The sequence below is a fragment of the Cygnus atratus genome, chromosome 5 (assembly GCF_013377495.2).
Source record: "Cygnus atratus isolate AKBS03 ecotype Queensland, Australia chromosome 5, CAtr_DNAZoo_HiC_assembly, whole genome shotgun sequence".
Lineage (NCBI taxonomy): Eukaryota > Metazoa > Chordata > Aves > Anseriformes > Anatidae > Cygnus > Cygnus atratus.
In genome coordinates this window covers 27,737,274-27,756,431 of record NC_066366.1, presented here as the reverse complement: position 1 = coordinate 27,756,431, position 19,158 = coordinate 27,737,274, and the positions used below count along the sequence as shown (strand labels likewise).

At 38.9% G+C, this 19,158-nt stretch overlaps 1 protein-coding gene across 2 annotated transcripts in view; it reads right to left on the bottom strand.

The window, feature by feature from the left end:
* Positions 1-19,158, bottom strand: part of ZFYVE26 (zinc finger FYVE-type containing 26) — a 48,806-nt gene that overhangs the window by 14,899 nt on the left and 14,749 nt on the right. For both annotated transcript variants that reach the window (XM_050711264.1, XM_035540014.2), the window contains exons 13-30: positions 18,917-18,985; positions 18,136-18,287; positions 16,643-16,841; positions 16,060-16,323; positions 15,787-15,906; positions 15,330-15,494; positions 14,217-14,444; positions 12,716-12,821; positions 11,218-11,957; positions 10,410-10,606; positions 9,375-9,479; positions 8,677-8,799; positions 7,630-7,806; positions 6,234-6,480; positions 5,062-5,166; positions 3,070-3,227; positions 2,283-2,452; positions 1,264-1,292 (exon numbers count right to left, since the gene is read on the bottom strand). In XM_050711264.1, the coding sequence (XP_050567221.1) occupies positions 1,264-1,292; positions 2,283-2,452; positions 3,070-3,227; positions 5,062-5,166; positions 6,234-6,480; positions 7,630-7,806; positions 8,677-8,799; positions 9,375-9,479; positions 10,410-10,606; positions 11,218-11,957; positions 12,716-12,821; positions 14,217-14,444; positions 15,330-15,494; positions 15,787-15,906; positions 16,060-16,323; positions 16,643-16,841; positions 18,136-18,287; positions 18,917-18,985 (3,354 nt within the window). The remainder of the gene's footprint in view (positions 1-1,263; positions 1,293-2,282; positions 2,453-3,069; positions 3,228-5,061; positions 5,167-6,233; positions 6,481-7,629; positions 7,807-8,676; positions 8,800-9,374; positions 9,480-10,409; positions 10,607-11,217; positions 11,958-12,715; positions 12,822-14,216; positions 14,445-15,329; positions 15,495-15,786; positions 15,907-16,059; positions 16,324-16,642; positions 16,842-18,135; positions 18,288-18,916; positions 18,986-19,158) is intronic.

Genomic DNA, 19,158 nt, shown 5'->3' with positions numbered 1-19,158 from the left:
TTTTAATGTAGTTATATATGCATAACTAATATAAACACACAAGTTACTTATCATGAGCGTATTTGCTTTGCTATCTAACTTGTAATATATACTTTATCAGTAGTGATTTTGTAGTAACTGTAATAGATATACATTTGCTATACTTGCTTTAGAAGTAGTAATTCACACTAATTTGTAATACAGAAATTCAAGAAACAAAAATCTCCATATCCTTGTGTATTACAAAATCCTGCAAGCCCACTGTCACAATCCTTACGCACCAGGGTAAATCTTACAGGTCAAGACAAAGACAGAACACAAATGAAGAGAAGGATCTAATCAGAAGCAGCAGCTCAAACTAATTTTCAGCTGAGTCAGTTTTGCAGCAAAGGTAACAGTAAAGCTACTTCTGTCAACAGCAAAAACGTTGAAATGGCCCAAATTTCAAAGGGGACAAGTAGGGAAAAATATTAATTCTCATTTGTTTTGTAGCACAAACACAAGATTTTCACCATATTACTGCTATAAGCACTTGAAATAACTATTTTGGTCCAGCAGAATAACACATCAGTATATGAAAATTTTGCAGAATCACCTCCAACACCTGACTTAAGAAACAAACAACAAATGCCATCTGAGGAAAAATTGCAGGAAAAAATAAAAAGTCCAATGAAGTTTTGTTATTACTCCTCAAGTCTTATGATGTTAGATGGGGAAACTGAGGCACTGAAGAGAAATTAGTAGTTGATATTTATAAAACCAGCAAAGGAAATGGAACTCAGGTCACAACCAGACCCATGAGCAAAGCCTCATCCTTTGCTACCCCCAGCTAAAGCTAAAATGGGGTATCAAACATCAGAGCACACTGCAGTAGTATTCAGAGAGATCACTTTTTACAGACTGTTCTAGCAGTGTCTGTAAAAAGAGCATCACTCAGTATAGCTCTATAGTGGACTAGTAATTTCTACTCTTACCACAGCCTCTCACTGACTATTTCTAGCATGCAAAGTACCTTCTCCAACTGTTTTTTTCCCCAGTACTTTAATCCCCAAACTGCTTGTTCAGTATTGACTCAGCCATTTCTCCTAAATCACAAATTTCCCATTCACAGAAGTTTGGAATACTTTATTTCAGACTGCTCATGCAAAAACACCACTGATATTTTGTAACTGAAGTCTTGATCAACCTTTAGCTACAGCTAGGCAGGGCAGCTTGCCATCTCTAACTGCACTGGTAATTATGCACTTTAAAAAAAACACATTTTAATACTATTCCACTCCTTACCTTCCACTTGGTCCTGATCTTCTTTCGTGCTACAATAAAAAGACAGAAAGAACCATCATGCCTAGTCCATGCCTTTCCACACTGGGGAAAACATACTTTTAAGAAAAGGGATCAATATGGATAGCCTTTTCAGAAAAAGGTACTATAAAAATGTAACATGTCTCTCTCCCCTGCCCTTCCCAACCCACTGCCTTGTCCCTACCCTCCGCTGTCTTGAAGTGCAAGATTCTGACTCTACATATTGTATTTCAACTACACTAAGTAGTTAGTTCTCATACTTCTTCTATAGTAACAACTTGCTGTTGCACATATCATAATGAAACAGATGCTGAGAATAAGAATTGCCCAGTACCAGAACATGTCAGAGCTCACATGACGTTTTTGGGATCCAGGTCTCTGACCTGAAAGATTTAGCATCTGGTTTTTTTTTTTTCTTTTTTGTTTTTTTAAATACAAATAAGGTGAGTATAAACAAAAGACAAACACTTTGCAATTAAAAAAAGACAACACAAGCAATTAAAACATGACTAGTATCATTCAAGTTCACAGCTAAGCTTTGCTGACCTAATCTGGTAGCATAAGCAACCATTCTGACTCAAGCTAATCTATCTACAGGTGACTGCTTATTTCTTTTTTTCTTTTTTTTTTTTCCCCCTCAGACTGCTATTCCTCACAAGCCTCCTGATATTGCCATAGCTGATACTGCTATCAGCAGGCTTTATGGGATCACAAATAGTAAAGCTCACTCTTTTCAGCTGCACTTTTCACCAGTTGGCCTAACCAATGCACAATGAATCCCCATCCAACTCTCAGCCGAAAGCCACCAGATCGTGAAAATCTGTCATCACAGGCTTTGAAACTGTGCCCTTAATGAAAAGGCTATCTAATCAAGAACTTGCTTTTGAATACTCAAGGTTCAAGAAGTCACAATCAAGGGACTATGGAGTAGCATTAAAACAACTGTGTTCAACAGATCCAGTCAATTTTGAATTGAGGATAACTAGAATAGAAAGACGTACGTGCTTGTGTCATGTACCAAGCCAGGCAGATGATCTCTGTTGTAGTAGCTATAGCACTGATCACATACTCGAGCTGGATTTTCTCTACAAGCTTCTACTGCCATTTTCTTGGTAGAGCAAGAACTGCACACCAGCCTGCCACAACGCCTGCAGTGATGACGCCTGTTAAACTGAGCACAAGTCATGAATAAGCAACTGAAGGAACTTACCCAAGTCCACGCCTGTATCTGCCTCCACTCATGAGTAAACTTCACTTGATGAGAGGACACAGCACACATGACGAGGCTTTTCAGAACTATAAAATGATTGATTCTCACTACCAGAATTCCCTTCTAGGGACACACACGTTTAATATACTTGCTGCAGTCTTCAACTTTCTCCACTAGTCAAGTTGTTCCTATTTTGGTCACCAAGATACTTAGATTGCTTCCTGGAAAAATCAGAAGCTGTAGACTCTTTTTCTGACACTACCTTAGTCACTTCCAAATTCAAAAGCAACAGGCATTTTGAGGAAACAGTACTGCTTCTAAGCAATATAAGGCAAGACTGCCAGCACACCTGCAAAAATCAAAATTAATCTTTTTCACTTCACAGTGAAACCAGGTAACTGCTGCCTGTCTCCTCAGCTACACTAAATAGAAATTAATGGTTAAAAATCAATGGACTAGCAATCTTGTCAAGCCTACAGTGATGTAGGCAAACTTGCTAAAGTAGCTAAGGGCTTTTAAGAAACATATTACAAGCAACTGTTGACATTAAGGTCACAGTTCTAATTTTTGCTCCTTACCATAGTGAAGCGTTCAGATTTGCAAACCATACATATCGTTTCAGTGTCATCGGGTATCCATTCTTGCTTTGGAGGTGGCTTTTCAGGTGGCACAAATTCCTGAGGAAACAAATTTTGCTGCAAACTTCTTTCTCTGGGACTTGCAGACATTGTTACACCTTAAAAAAAGCCAGGACAAGACAAACACGGAAAGGGATTTAAGCTGTTTAATGGAGTCTTGAATACTAGAAAACACTACAGACTTACTGAGACTCACAAGACTACCATTATCTTTCACCTAGGCATAGCAGAGTAACATTGTGTAAGGAGTATAAATGCTATAAGCTAAAACTAAGATTGTCAGCTTCTAATACTTCAATGCTAATGAGCAAGAGTACTTAGTTATTACTAGATCTTTACCACAACAATTAGAGAAGTATAAGATAACTTCAACATCTATGCTTGTATCATAAGCAGAGACTTGGAGGAGGAGGGAAAAAAACACTCAGGAATACGAATACCAAATAAGTGGTATAGCGTAAAATAGAACCTTAAGGATACCTAGTGTTGACATTCCTGAAGACTAAGAATTTTCTTTATTATCTCAGGAGAGGTATGGCATTGCTAGCAACAGCATATGCCTCCCTGTCTGGTCTGCTTTAAAACCTACTGTTGGTAAAATCAATTCAAAGAGGCAGAAGTTTAAGTCTTCGGCCTTTAGCTTCTTTGACTTTGCCAAAGAAATATTAATTGAATCAAATTTATAGCAGTAGATAGACTCTTGGTTTATATGATGTGAGCCAGTTACACTTCAGGCTAACTAAAAAGTTCAACAGCTCATCCCAGCCCTACAAGCCACCTTCTACGTATATGGATACTAAACTAAAGAAAAAAACTCCATTCCAGTAAAGCTAACTCATTCAAGTAGATGCTGGATTGCAAAGGAACATTAGAGGACAATTCACTCAGGTTTTGTAACAACATATAGATATTAAGCTGACCACTAGATGAGAATCTGAAGAGCTACACAGCCAAATCCAAGACACGCTGTCACCTCACGTATGCAGTGCAAGCAGAATCACCAGCTCAGGATAGAGAACCAGATAATAGTTCAGAGCCCTGAACAGGAGATCAGGATAGCACAGGCCCACCACTCGCTGAGAATCACCAGCCTTGGAGGTCTGCGGATACCCTTTGCTATATCTATTTGGTCTGCGGATGCCCTTTCCTGAGAGCACACACTACGCATCTCTCATAATATATATCTTCTGAAGCGTGCATCTCTTGCATTAGATGCAGAATGGACTCTACAAAAGAATTTGTGGTTGTTTTTAAGCCACAAATATTCTTGTTTTGGATTAAATTATTGTTTCTATTTATTTGTATTTGAGGACTGTGAGTGGAGCCCTCTCAGACAATAACAAGGTGTGCTATTCCCTCAGGTTGCAAAAGGGATCCTAGAAAAAAAATTAATTAAAGGACTGAAAGAAAGAAGAAAACAGACAAGAAAAAGGATGAGATTTCTACTGTAAAACCAAAGTTAAAATTGAGAAGAAAAAAAAAGATACTGAGAAAAGAACAGGAAGTACCACTACAGTGAGTGGGCTTCCAGAAAAGCTCTGCCTATATATCCAAAGATAGCACAGAAATCAAGACACAGGAAGATTAACCTGCAGCACCATTAATCCACTTACAACCTAGCTGTGACAAAGAGATAAACCTTTTTCTTCCTGCAGATGTAATCCAGTTTTCTGTGCTCTGTTCAGACTTGCTTTTTTTTTCCCCCTGCAGTGCCTGAAATGGATGTGTGTGCTGACTCTTCAGACATTCTGTAGATATCTACCAGAAAACGAAATAAAACTATGCCCTTCCTCTTCTCCTTCACATCTTCTTTTAACTGGGCCCAAATCACCAATACAGAGACCTAAGTTACTATGCAGTGGTGGTACGCACTTCAAACATAGATAAGGGATAAAAAGAACAAGTTGAAAGAAAATGGCATAGAGATCTTACCCTTACCAGTAAAACTGGCAGGAGACAGTTCTGATGATCCTGATTTAGACGTTGCTTCACACTCTAGTATTTGACTGAGATTTTCTTGGATACGTATCACAGAATCTAGGGCAGAGTGAAAAATCAGAGAACAATATTGTTTATACATCTACTTGTTTTAACAAACGTTACAGGAATCCATTCACAGGAGTATGTAACAATGTTAGTACAAACAGGATTAGCTGTGTAATTACAAACTACTATCTTTTAAGAAAATTAGCTCACAATGATTCACGCGAGACTATATAAAACACAGAGAAAGGGATCCTTAAAGCAGTGGACTACTGACAGGCACAGGAATAATCCAGCAGAGAAAAAGTATCACATGTGAGAACAATCAGTTGACACAAGGTACTCATTGCAAATACTGTTTCACATTGCAGCAGAAGGAACATACTTGCAAAGTTATAGGTCATTTGGCAGGAAGAGATGGATGAAGTCTGATGCCTTGAGAGCTGTGTCTTTAAATTATGAAATGGTATCAACATTTTGAAACTGCTATAAAGCAAGCTAGTACCACGTATGTAGGAACAGGTAGACAAATACAGACAGGCAAGCACATCATGCACTTCCAATGCAGTGAGACAATACCACTGGGCTTGCCCTGGAGCACCCTCTGCCGTTCCAGTTACAAAACCCTCAGGCACAGAGCCAGATGCAGAACTGATGACAACACAGATGAGAACTGACTGACTAACCAGAAAAGAGAGCTGTGCCAAGAATGTTAAATAGAACCAGTAAAAAAAAAAAAAAAAGGAACAGGAGTCTAGGAGGAGGGAAGAGTACACTCATTTCCCCCCCCAAAGTCTCATTTGGTTTAGGGGAAAGACGTGGTTGAGTGCAAGTTTTAGAACTGCTGAAGTTGTCAGTGGCTTCACATTAAACAAATGAAATAAAATCGATCAGTATTGAATAAGAAAAAAAGACCCTAAAAAGGAGCAAAAGAGAAAAGTGAGAAAGTTTTGGAGCTGTTGGTCTTTGAGTACATATGCTTACAAGAAAGGCAAGAACATATTCTGGGCTAGAGGGAAACTGAGGCATACATCTAAAAATGTTATGGCATACTTAGTAAAACAATTCTGGGGGAAAATTTGCCCTTCTTTCCCAAACGGAAAATTCTAATGGACAGTCACCTGATCGCTTTTCTTTTAATGCATAGGGGAAGTCGAGGGCTTTTTCTGCATACTTTGAGAGCAAACTGTCAACGTCTTCTACAGTGAAGCCAACTTCATGTCCACCTAAGAGCTGGAGCAGTGTCTGCACAGCCACAGCTACCCAGTCCACTTTCATATTCATGAGCAGCTGTTCCAGCATAAGCAGTGGCCTGGAGGAGAGGTGGAAGTAGTTAACACGGGAGAGCTCAGGTAGAGTCAGCAACACCTGTGAAACAACAAGAAACAGTTAAAATTATGTGCCTCCAAATCTGCCTTGCTGTGAGATTAAAGACAATAAACTGTCTGAGCAGCTTACACAGGGAATGGAATAACATGCAGAGGCTAAAAAATGGAGTTGGGACTTCTTGGGCCTATTCATAGCTCTGTGACAGAATTAACATACGAATTTGCAGAAGTTACTTAGCTTCTGCTTTCACATTCCAAACACTGCCTTATTTCAGAGGCATCTGAAAACTAGAAAGCATTTTGTGACCCTGTGACAGATACGTTGTAGCAGAGTAGAGCACATTCTCTTGTTAAAATAAGGCTACGAAAAAAACATTATCCCAATCCTTATCTTTACACCATTTCAGGAAACATGAGGAGAAAATATGAGCAATTCTCCTAAAAATGACCAGTTAATATGGGCTCTGCAAATCGTGCCTTCAAAAGGGACAAATAAAGAAACAAGTTAATGTTGTGCAAAACACTGGAGCAAACTGCCATTTGTAGTCCTGCAGCAAACTGTAAGTTACAGGAAGCCCTCCATGTTGTTCACCTATGATACATTTGACTAAAGTAATCTATTGGTTAATACATCTGTTTCCAGGGTAAGCACAGAACCTACATGGCTTCTGTAAGGGCAATGGCCATACAGAAACTGGAGCGATACTGTCTACCTTTGCAGGGCACCCAGGAGAAACATGCCATGAAAAGTATCAAAGCCCACTATATCTGTGGGCACATTTTTAACATAATTTACATTTGTATTACTACACAGGAAGGAGGCCTGGCATTTCTGCCACAGAGAATAAATTGAGGATGCTTTCTTTTTCACCAGGACAGAGATAGCAACTGTACTGATAGACACCCCAATTTTTTTTCTCTCATTTAGTCCACATGGTCCCCCACTCCTCACAACTAAGAGTGAAATAAGAATGCTCTGTTTACGTTGGGAGCTACATTCACCTCAGGATGCAGGAAATGCCGAGATGGAGAAAGGAAAGAAGTTTTAAGCCATCATTAACCTTATTTTGGATCCTGAGACTAAGGATCTTGAGCCTGATAGGTTGAGAATGCTTGATAAAAACCTACAGGCAGGTACTTCTATAGTTATATATTGCTGTTAATCCTACAATGAAGGAGTTTTACTCACTTTTGATCCCATATAGAGTGCCTGGATTTCATTACGGCGTGCTGTCGTCAGATTCTTGTAGAAGTGATTTGTGAGGTAATCAGCTAAGAAGTGAGATGCTGCCAAGCTGGGATGCTGGTCAAGGGACTGCTCACTGATTGCAAGGCAAATACCAGGGTCTTCTATTCTTTGCAAAAGCTAGAAACATATGAAATACAATAAATCCCTACTGCATTCCTGCAGAGGATTCTTCATATCAGTCAGTGAATAACAGATTGCTGTCCTACAATGGTCCAACAAGCAAATTAACCTCCACAAGTGTCCTATGTATGTAATGGTTATTTAGATCATCCATTTGCCTACTTATTGCCTATTTGCTCCATTTCATAATCAAAATAACTTTTAAAGTATTCTAGAAGCAAGGCGGAGACCTTTTAATTCTGCATCTTATATCTCGTTCCTCACTTAAGTTTTTCTCTTTGATTTTAAAACTATGTGGTCTGAAAGAGCCTGCATCTTATTTTACTCTGTTATTAGCGACAGCTCTTAATTATTAAAACCAGAAGAATTCACACTTGGGTAATTCGGGCACCAAAGCACAACTGACTAATTCATCTTACTACTTGCACTTCTGATTCTTCTGCTTAAGCAGCACAAAAGTGCTTCATTATTATTTTTCAAATAAAAGGTGGCTTGTATTTCCATTTAATTAAAATAGTTGTAAAGACATTTAAAGTTCTTGGCCCAACAACTGGATTGCAAAGCTATATTTTCATTTAAGTGGACCAGGTGAGAGGCAGGGTCCTGAAAGCATATCTAAACAAATAGCATTCCTTAAACGAAGAAGCAAAAAGGCCACAAAAATGCCAAATAAAACAATTTTCTATGACCTAGTAACTACAAAACAATTTGCCGAAACGTGATATGCAGACAAAACACGTTTCTGATGATACTGAAATATCTCAAATATCCATGTGATGTGAGTAAATGACAGCGACAACAGTTTGGATACCTTGTTCTCAACTTATTCAACCTTGAGATGTAAGGCTGAAAGAGTCTTGCTGTTACCTGCAGTGCTTTTTCCATGTCACCTGTCTCCAGTAAGTGGAGAAGGTGCTCACGGTGAAGGTTGATTAAGTCTTCTCTTGGGACAGGATATAAGTGCCCCCATTCCTCACACAACTCATAATCCTAAAGAATAAGACAAAACAATTAAAAAACACTAATGAAACCAAACCAAAAAACAACCGTCTACCATTTGATACAGCAGTTTCTCCCAAACTTCTGATCAGCTTCAAGAAATTCTGTAGCTTAGACTCTTCTCCCCTCATGCAAACATAAAAAAGGAAAATGACAAGGGGAAAGAGATGACACCCAGTTTGCCAGTTGCAACCTGTACTGAGAATAGTTTCTCACCTCACAGTAAGCACACTGACTTTCTAGAGATACTTTTCAAGCCAACCAGATTTACAGCATTAGTGCTTACATAATAATCAAGCCTGTATTACACCAAAAGTCATACCATTAAAGTCTTCAAAGTTTTAAGAGAAAAGAGTAGGTTGTACCTCAGAATAAGAGTTAAAGGATTATTAATTACATTTAAGTGTTGACATTAAGCACATACTTGTATTTGTTTCTGCAGCATAGAATTGAGTAAAAGAATCCTTCCTCTCAAGGTATTAATATCTGCTGACTGCTGTTTTAAAAAGCTAGTTCAACAAATTTATCCACTCAATGTTTAACGTGTCCACATGCCAATGCCTAACCTTTGCCTTCAGAATGATATTCATGATGGTCTGGGGATCATCAGTGCAGGCTTTTTTCAGATCTTGCCAGTCATTCCACAGAGGTTCGTTTTGCAAATTCAAAATCTGAAAAAGTTTAATATTACTGTAGCACACAAAAGTTTTATCTACAAAAATCAAGTCCAGAAAAACAGCTGAGCTGCCCACACCAAGAGATACTTCGTACAAAAAAAAAGTCTAAAAGGAGATCCACATTTATCTTTAGCCCTCTACCAGGATGATGTAATGCACTTCCACCCCCAAAAAAAGACTATGCGATCTTTCTAAGGTGTTAATCTACAAATGGCTCTGCAAAGCTGCAAAGCAGGTTTGTAAGGGAAGGTTTCTAGAAGACTACATGGCAGTAATTATGGATGAAAGAGTAAACGTATACTGTATACTGCAGACGTTGCTGGTGCTAACAAGTGAGACAATCATCAGTTAGGAGAATCACCACCATACAGAGTTCAGCAGGGATTTATTCCTCTTTTACACTCCATCTGCCTTTTCAGTCTGCGCTGAATTGCAGGCCAGCTAGTCTGACTTAACTTGGGTATCTAAACTCCCCTGCAGTTAGAAAAACTGCCTGCAATACAGATCTGCTTATTGGACCAGCAGTCCTCTACACTATACCTGGATATATCTACGCCTCCCAGGCAGATAAAATCATGAATTGCAATGGAAAACTTCCAAAAAGTCCTAGCATTGATACAGAATGGAAAAACAAATTATTTGTAAAAAAAAAAGTGGCATGCACAAAAGTTTATGTCTAATCTTATTTGCAGACCTGAACTCTCATAGGAGAATGGGAAAGTTATAAAGGGTAGAAGAGTGTGTTAATTGGATACTACAGTACTGAAAACACATGATGTGTTTTTGGAATGAAAGACTTGAAAATATACTACAATCAAAAAAGAACCAACGGCCAATTTTTTTTTTTTTTTTTTTGAAGTGCAAGCATATTTTCTCCCTCCTGCCTGTTTCATTTTACTGGTTACTGAAGTAATGGCTTTGTACCTTTTGATAAACCTGAAGTTCTTTCTTCCTGCTCTGCAAGTTGGCTTTTAGTTCATCAGTTTTGCCCAAATCAGAAATGCAATAAGCTAGTATTTCCAAACAGGCATCAAGTGGCCATTTGTCCAGGCAGCGCAGGGCCAGCATACTTCTCAATGTTGCATTTTTTACTGGGAACAAGTACTGCCAACCATCCTTACCTGCAGAGAAAACAAACCACCAGATAAAACTCAGTTTCTGTATTTTAGAAAGATTTAAAAAAAAAAAAAAAAAAACACCACCACAACACACCCTCATCTGCACTGGATGGTACCACCAAAACAAACAGAACGTAGCTGAAAAACCTATACTAGACTCATGCCAAGCATCAGATTCTCAGGAAGCAACCAAAGTCAGTATGGGACACTTGCTATCCTTAGACTCCTAAAAGGCCTCTCTTTTCATGGGATACATCATCCATGTATGACAATGACACTGCTGTAAGAGATGTTCCATTAACAATACTATGTCTTCTGACATACCTAGCTCTTCACATACAAGTAACACTCATGATACATTCCAGTTCTCTTGTACTAAAAAAGTTTTGTGTAAGTTTACTGTCAGGATTTGCAAATTAGCAAAACAGGAACTACACTATCAGAGAAAGCAAATTTAGGATGATAGAAGGGAAGAGATCTGTTTCTGTCTTTGGATTTGCTCATGGACCACTACCTTAGTTCCCACCTCCTGTTTCAGGCTGTATTCTTCACATAATACGAAAAGGGCAGAAGGCAGAGGAATGCAAAGGAACACCTGACTTCATCTTTCTTACCTTCAGCAGTTGCACAGCTCAGCACAACATCCTTAATGTTGTCCAACTCCTCCACATCCTGACTGTACAAATCCAAGACCTTCAGAGCTCTGACCCAATCCTTTGCAGCAAGTGCTTGTTCAAAGACTTCCATTAATACCTTAACGGCTGTGGTGGAATGCAGTCCTAGGAGAACCAAAGATATGTATGTCTTGCCAGAGAAGGCGCTAGCCAAGCTGACGCCTTCCTCTTGCTGATTCTGAAGTGGCTCAAACATTGCGAGCAGGAATTGTTCCAGTATGGGGAACTCCTTCAACAATGCCTCACACTCCCTGGAAATCTGTTCCAAACCTAAGGGCGCCTCCCGTCTGCCTCGAAATTCCATCCAAGATAAACTCGATTTGGAAATTTTCTGTATATTAGATGCACTTAGACATGCCACTGTGGCTGTTAATTTTGACTGAGACTTCAGGAAGTCCAGGGAGGAGGCAGTGAGTGTGTTCTGGCTCAAGTCAGTCACAGAGGATGGGGCCTGAGTGTAGATGTCCTCAGAGGCCACTGCAGGACTGGGGGTAGGTATTTCAACATCCGGCAGGCAGTGGCAGGCACACTGATGCGCTAGGTTGCTGATGGTTGTCAGAAGCGACTTTGCCTGGCTGGTTTGCCTTGCGCTGCACAAGGACAGTGGTTCACAGCAACAGTTAACAATAACTTGCTGCACATTCAAGTTCAACTCTTCTTTAGCCAAGAGTGAAGCAAGCCTGCAGGATTGAAAACAGAACCAGCTTACCCAACACACATAAACAGTACTTCACAATTACAGATTTTCAGAAACATTCCAAATGCTTTGTGAGCACAAACACCTCATACTCCTCACATGAGAAGAGTACAAATCTTATATTCACTCAGTATGAGAAAATTTATACAGCATAACATTGACAATTCACTGCTTATGTTGCCATTCCTTTAAAGAAATTATTGAACTTACGACTCATACATTGTTGTATTCAGGTACAAGTCATACTAATAACAGTTCACTATTAGTGCTTTTTTTTTTTTTTTTTAATTTAAGAACTTCTTTGTCAAATCAGACAGCCTGATTTAGTTGTTTGTGATGGAAGGAGCTTAGATTACCCAGTTTTACCAGGGCAAGAGCCATGCCCAGCTGCCTTCTTAAGAAGCATTACTGGTATATTTTATTTTGCTGTTCTTTTAAGCTGCAAGTCCAGTGTTCTGAACTATACTACACTCGATTTAAAAAATCTCCATAAAGGTTCTCTCTTCACAACAAACGGTAACTGTCAAAAATATGGAGCTGTAGCTTTCCCTAGTAAAAATCTTTGTGATAGTAGAGAAAATACTAAGCTCTCCCTAGACACCAACTCTTGCAGCATTAAGTGACCTACTAGTGGGAGATAGCAAACAGAGGCTGTACTGCCTGTGCTAAGTAGCCAGATAAGATTTCAATCTTAGCTGAGATCCAAAACCACCCAGAGAAGCATATCTGAAAAGCACCAACCTGTCAGGTTGAACCTGTCTTTCAAACAAGAGCTGGGAGAGTAGCTGAGATGGACTCTGCTGTAACAGTATGAAAGGATTCCCCACTTTCACTTCTGAGGATAAGTCTTTAAAAAAAATAAATCAGAGCGAGACAGAATATTTACTACAACACAAACACATCAGCTGAATAGACTGGCCAAGTCTTGCATTAGGAACACAGATTTTAGGAGCCTGAGCCTGAAATCTCTTGGCCTAAGTTCACAAAAAGTCCATGCTCACATGAGTGAGGTAAAACGCAGAGTAAACTGCAAGGCACGTGTGATTACAATGCTCCTCTCAGACCTGGCACCACTGGCTCACATTTTAATGGACATATTACCAAAACAGGCAGAGTGGAGAGTCTTTGGCTTTTAAGAGAGATCTAGGTTCAAACAATTTAGCAACTTTACTACATACTTTAACCAAAACATGTATTTGTGGTGAGACAGAAAATGTGCAGTCTTGGTTTCTGAGGAGTCTCTGGATAAAGATTGGTGAGTCCATGTCCTGTTTGAGTTAAAGTCAGCAACTACAGACTGGAATTCACAGAAATAAAGCTGCTTTTACAAAAGCACTGAAAACCTGGAGAGTATTGCTGAAATACCTTTCCATGCACTACTAAGTTATGCTGAGTAAACATATTCTCCTAAGTTTACCATTTCCCTTTCATCTTTTAGTATAAGAGAGTTCCCCAGAAATTCACTCAGCCTTTAAATATCGCACATATTTCGGCTTTGGCAATTAGTCATTGAGGACTGACTCATGTCCATACAGAGGTTACAGTTAGCATGGTAGTGTTCTGAGCTGAATCAGCATATCTGAAAATTAATTGTTATCCTCTTGACGAGGTATTCTCTGAAAGCAGTACTCTGGTATTCTATATTATCACAGCTCAATTAGAGACAATTAAAAGAAAAACTTTCTCCTATCAGTGAACGATTCTGTTCTTCTGACAGCTTTATATGCTGGTCATGAGTTTCTTTTCACATACCACTATCATCAGCCAATTCTGTAAGAAAAATTCTTCCTGGTTACCTCTGTGCAGCTGTCTGCACACTCTCTTCCTATCCCTACGGAGCAGAAGGGCACTGGTTATGACTAAGGGAGATGAAAAGCACACAGCATACCTATCCACTGGATGCAAGAGTTATCCTTGCCTGCAGGGTAGTGATCAGAATTTCGGGATGTCAGGAGTCATTTGCTTTGTTTCAACAAAGTGCGTAATCTGGGTCAGCAGTTAACATTACTGTTCTGATTTACCCACTGCCATCAGCTACTTTTATCTTAGCTGTTGGTGGCCTGGGTGTCAAGAAACTAAAAAAGGCAGTGCAATAATAGAAATTAAATGATCTGAACTACACAGAGGTTGCAGGCCTGTTTACAAGGGAGACATTTTAAAATGGTTACTTCTTAAAGTCAGAGAGACTACACAGCCTGGCTATCTTCACCTATACTCAGGCTGTCAGACAGAAACCCCATACCTAGCTCCGTATTCAGACTTCGTAACACAACAGCAACCAATGTAGTAACATAGTCAAAGAAGATCTTCACAAAGTTTGTCTTCATGTTGCTTTCTGACATGGGTTGGAGATGTTGGTCAAGAGTTCTCAGCAGGAGCTGTGTTTGATTCCAAACTAGGTGCTTCTCCAGTTCCACAGGTTTCAGAGATGCCTGTTCCACCAAGGTGCCAAGCAAGCTCCCTTTAGAGTCTGGTTTAAAAGAAGAAACACAGATCCAAGAGTCAAGTCAGTGTTAAATGACAAAGGCAGCGGGTGGAGGGGAAGGTTGAGACAAAAAACAAAGTGAGAGAAATGCTTTAACATTAACAACCATGGTTCATCTAAGTTGGTAACCTTGCATCTGGCAGCTTAGAAAAGCCTAAATATATCTAATTATGTGTCATTAACAGATAAGCTTATTCCAAAACACAGCTGTTGACCAGTTCCTATGCCCTAAAACATTTGGTCTTTAGAGCTCTCCTAACAAATTGCTCATTAAACTCACATCTTTAAATGTTTTATAAACACCCACATGCCATTTAGAAGTTTGATGAACGCAGAAAAGAAGACATAACAAAAGATCCCATACTATAAAACAAAGAGCTCTTTGAGAAAAGGCAGAGAAAACGCAACTCTGGAAGACTCCTTTAGAAAAGGATGACCCATTTTTAATAGCTTTATGAAAATTGGAAGGTATATTATGTTACAATAGTTTTACAAATTTATCTACTTTTTGTAAAAGCTAAGGAGAAAGCAATAGTAAGAATACACCCGATTAACTATAAACTGTCAGGGCAAAATATATTTAAAGAATTCTTTGTTACGATTGAAGAAAAATAGCACAAGTAACCTCAAATGTACTCATTTACATTTTCCTTTCTTCTCTGGCAAGCTCTGGTTTAGCTCTGAAGACGACTGCTTGGATTATAGGAAATACAGACCGATTTTATACTTTGCATTTATGAATTTAAAATACGTATTTTTCATGTACAAGTCAAAGAGCATTACTCCTAGATTTATATTTTTCAGGATGGGACAAAGCAAAAAGTCTAGATCCATTTGTCAGTCTTCATGACCACAAAAAAAATAACTCACCCACAGAACGTTCAACGTGCGTCAGTGCTTTTAGGATTTGATCCAGATGTTGTGATAAAACAATCTCATTAGTAATGCTTTCTTCAGTCAAGGCAGGATAGCAAGCTTGAAGAAAGTCTACTATACTGCATCGAAAATAACTGCCCATTTTCTCATCTGAGATCTCTACAAAGAAGGAGAGAGAAATACCAGCTATAACAAATACGGAACTATGTTTGCACAGAAAAATGCCCACAGAACTAAAACTGTATTGTAATATCACTAGTTTGCCAAATTCAGAGTGATTCAGTTTATTCAGAACTGAGGTTGAGTGTTTTTTTGTTCCCCTTGTCCCCCCCCGCCTTTTTAAAGTACTAAGCTAAGAAATGAAAAAAACTTAAATTTTCCATTGCAACAGAAGGCAAGAATTTGAAATAAGCACATTCCAACAAAAAAGCATAGCAGTAAAGCATACTACCTGACTTGGACTGCCCTTGTGATGTGCATGAGTAATTGAGAATTTTGCTTAATTGCTGAAGAACTGCTGGGAAACCCTTTAAACCTTCTGAGTGCAGTAAAACAAAGTCAGGTCGGTGGCCTGAAAAAGTCATGGGACAAAGACACAAAATAAAAGTTTTTCCTTTTTCCATTCCTAATACAAAAAGCACAAAATGAGATTTCATTAAGACTCAGGTGTTAGCACGAACATTATATTATACAAGGGCATTTTCTACAAAAATCAAAAGCCTACCCCGAGTTTCAAGGCTGTTGAAAAGTCTTCTTTCTGCTGTTTCCAAAAGCTGTTTGCACGTCTTCCACAGATGGCACTGAGTACAAGCTAGGTCAAATGCTGCCATTGCTGAAGGACTGAGGTCCTCAAGGACTTCCCGGAGAGGATCAGTATGCTCCAGCTGGATGTTGTTGATCCAGAAATTTTCTTGGAGAGTAGGGGCAAGACTTCCAGAAGTTGCAAGCAATTTATCAGTAACATCCGAGATGGAATAAAATACCATACCTACATAAGTCAGCAAAAAACACAATCGCTAATTAAACAGGATATTTATCTCAGATCCTGGCATCAATAATTATTCTCCAATCCTTTAAGAAAACAATTCAATAGGTGACCTGCTTTACAAAGCATTTATTACAGAATGGATAAAACAAATTGGGCATCAACAGTAAATTCAAGCATTCTTATCTTCTCTGTCAAAGAAGAACCACTTACACTTCTGAACAATTACTGCACTCATTCTGACAGTATCCAAATTGTTTTCTCCTGTTTTCCATTTCTGCCACATATTTTTTCAGAGGGACTCTAAAAACGTGGTCCTTACCAGCTGCTGCTGCATTCCCAATAGCTTGCAACGTTGAACGGCCACTGCCAGATTTCCTGATGCCTCCAGTGCCATCTGATGCTTGATTCTCAATATTGTTCTCCACTCTGGCCATTTCTCGTACCGCCTCTTGGTAGCGCTCCATGAAAACCAATTCGCCATAGCAAGGTGAAGTATCAAGATTAAACATCAAAGCCACCTTTCAAAAATAACAATAAATGTAATTACAGAGTGCGTCAAAAGAAGTTTTCAAAGGTCAAAGAGCTTTAGGGATTTTTAAAGGAAATGAGGGAATAAAACAGATGCTTTATCTGAAAAACATGCACTAAAAGCAGGCTAAAATAGTCCCTTTTTTTCCCTGAAAGTGTAAAAAACGGGGCCTTAAAGACATTTTCAGCTTTTTTTTTTAACGTTCAGCTATTATTTGCTGTAAGAATGGAGTTGAATTAACTTTCATTTCCTCTATCCTTCATAATGACATGATTTCAATTTACTACGTTGCAAGGGAAATTTAGTTTATTTCAGAGGCCTGACTTGCTATTTTAAACAAACTCTTATTCAGCAAGGAATATCTTCTAGAGATTTAAAGACAATAAATGAGCAGAGCTATACAAATTCCTGATAGCCAACCAACAAGAGAATGCAAACCAAGCTTGAATTTGTTATCATTAGCAATACTGAAATTCAGAGTAACAAAACAAACCAAATGCTTCTTGATCCTTTAAGTAGGGAAAATATGAAGTGGCCTACTTGACATCAAACAGAACTAAGGAACTGAGCAGCAGCCTGCTGCTAGCGCAATGACTGAAACTGTATCAACTGCTTCAATATTGCTATCTGAAACTCAGCAAGGTCGCTGCTTTTTGTGAAAGATGCAATTGCTGATACACTTCAAGATGTTTTTCAGACTATCAGCCCAAAAGCCACACACAGAAAGGTAGCCGTGAGAGAATAAAGAGCTACAGATGTGCAGGTTGTCAGTTTCAAGTCTCTCTGCCTATTTTCAGTACTGTGAATTTTACCCTCAAAATGTACCACCTTCAAATAAATGCGTTCATCACTTTGGCTCCATTTTGGGTAAGGAATACATTTTCGTGTTCCTACTGAGTTTAAAAGTAGCAGACAGTCATGATTTTGATTCACTGATTAAAGCTTCCTCATGTGGTTTCACATGAGTTCCTCACATTATTCGTTTTGCTGAAAGACTCAGCTTGGCCAGCTCCGATCAAACATTTTCATGCTTTGAGAACATTGGCTTAGACGAGGCATTTTTATACAACAGGATAAAAAAACCAGAATCCTTGGCACGATAGGAGTATCTTTGCTCCTTTCGCTTGCTTCTACTGCTGTAGGGACCCCTTCACTTGGAATGAAGATGCTTCAGCCTGTGCTTGCTAACGCAGAAGGAGCAGGAACTTCATCAGCCATCATAACCTCAAATACCAATATCAAATTAGATTTTAATTTGCACAAAATACATGCAACTCACTTACCTGATGGGCTTCTACAAAGTTTCCTCTCAAAACACAAGAAACTAATAGTGATTCTGGTGGGGAAAGCATCATAGGAATTAGGGGGTTTTGCTGCTGTGGTCTCACCCTACTTTCCAAATTACTTGAGCCAGACACATTACTGGTACTTCCCTCTGTAAGACAAGAGAATTAATCAGTATGCTATTACAGAAAAACATTTCACCTGGTAACAGCCATCTAAGAGGTAAGGGCACTTCACATATATAACACAAAAATATAGGTGCAGAATTGCATGGAAGTTTCAGGATAAAGAGGACAACATAAACACCTTGTTCAAAATTCTTGTAAGATTTATTTCCCTGTTTGGTCAGAACCTTCAGTTTGCATCTCATGCAGACGTAACCCTTCAGCAGCTATATAATGCAGATGCAATGCTAAGGCACTGGTTCAGTATGGATAAAGGAAGGAGTCTTAAGTACTGGACCTATTAATATCAAATCGGTATGCCTAAGCTTCTTTTCAGTTACATTACTGCTAATCTATTAGCTTTTTTGACGGTATGCACATCGCTATGTTTCATACTGTTTCCTGCAAGCCAAAAATACCAAGGAAAAAGTTTTCCTATTCCAGAAGAGACATATAGTATTCTAATTAGAAAAAGTCAGCCAAAAATGGGAGCTCTGAAATTGAAAAGTTCTAATTCTGTCCTGCACAGAGCAGTAATTTACTTTGACCAGTCAGACGAGTATTTCATCATTGCACATCAACAAGACAAAGGAGCAGTACTTTTGTGGCTGAATACCTGAGGTACTGGTGCTTAGCTCGCTACTTGTACTTTCCAATGATGGACTGAAAGTTCCCTCTTTCCCATCTAAAATGGAAACAAATCAAAATCAGCACGTGAAATGCACTTTGTCTAGACAAGGTAATTTAAATTTATTGCAAACAACTGTTTAGGCAACTGCAAGAGATCTTGAGAAGCATCTCACAACAGAGATACCAGTGATGTCTACGATAAACGCAAAAACTGCTAATCTGAAGAAA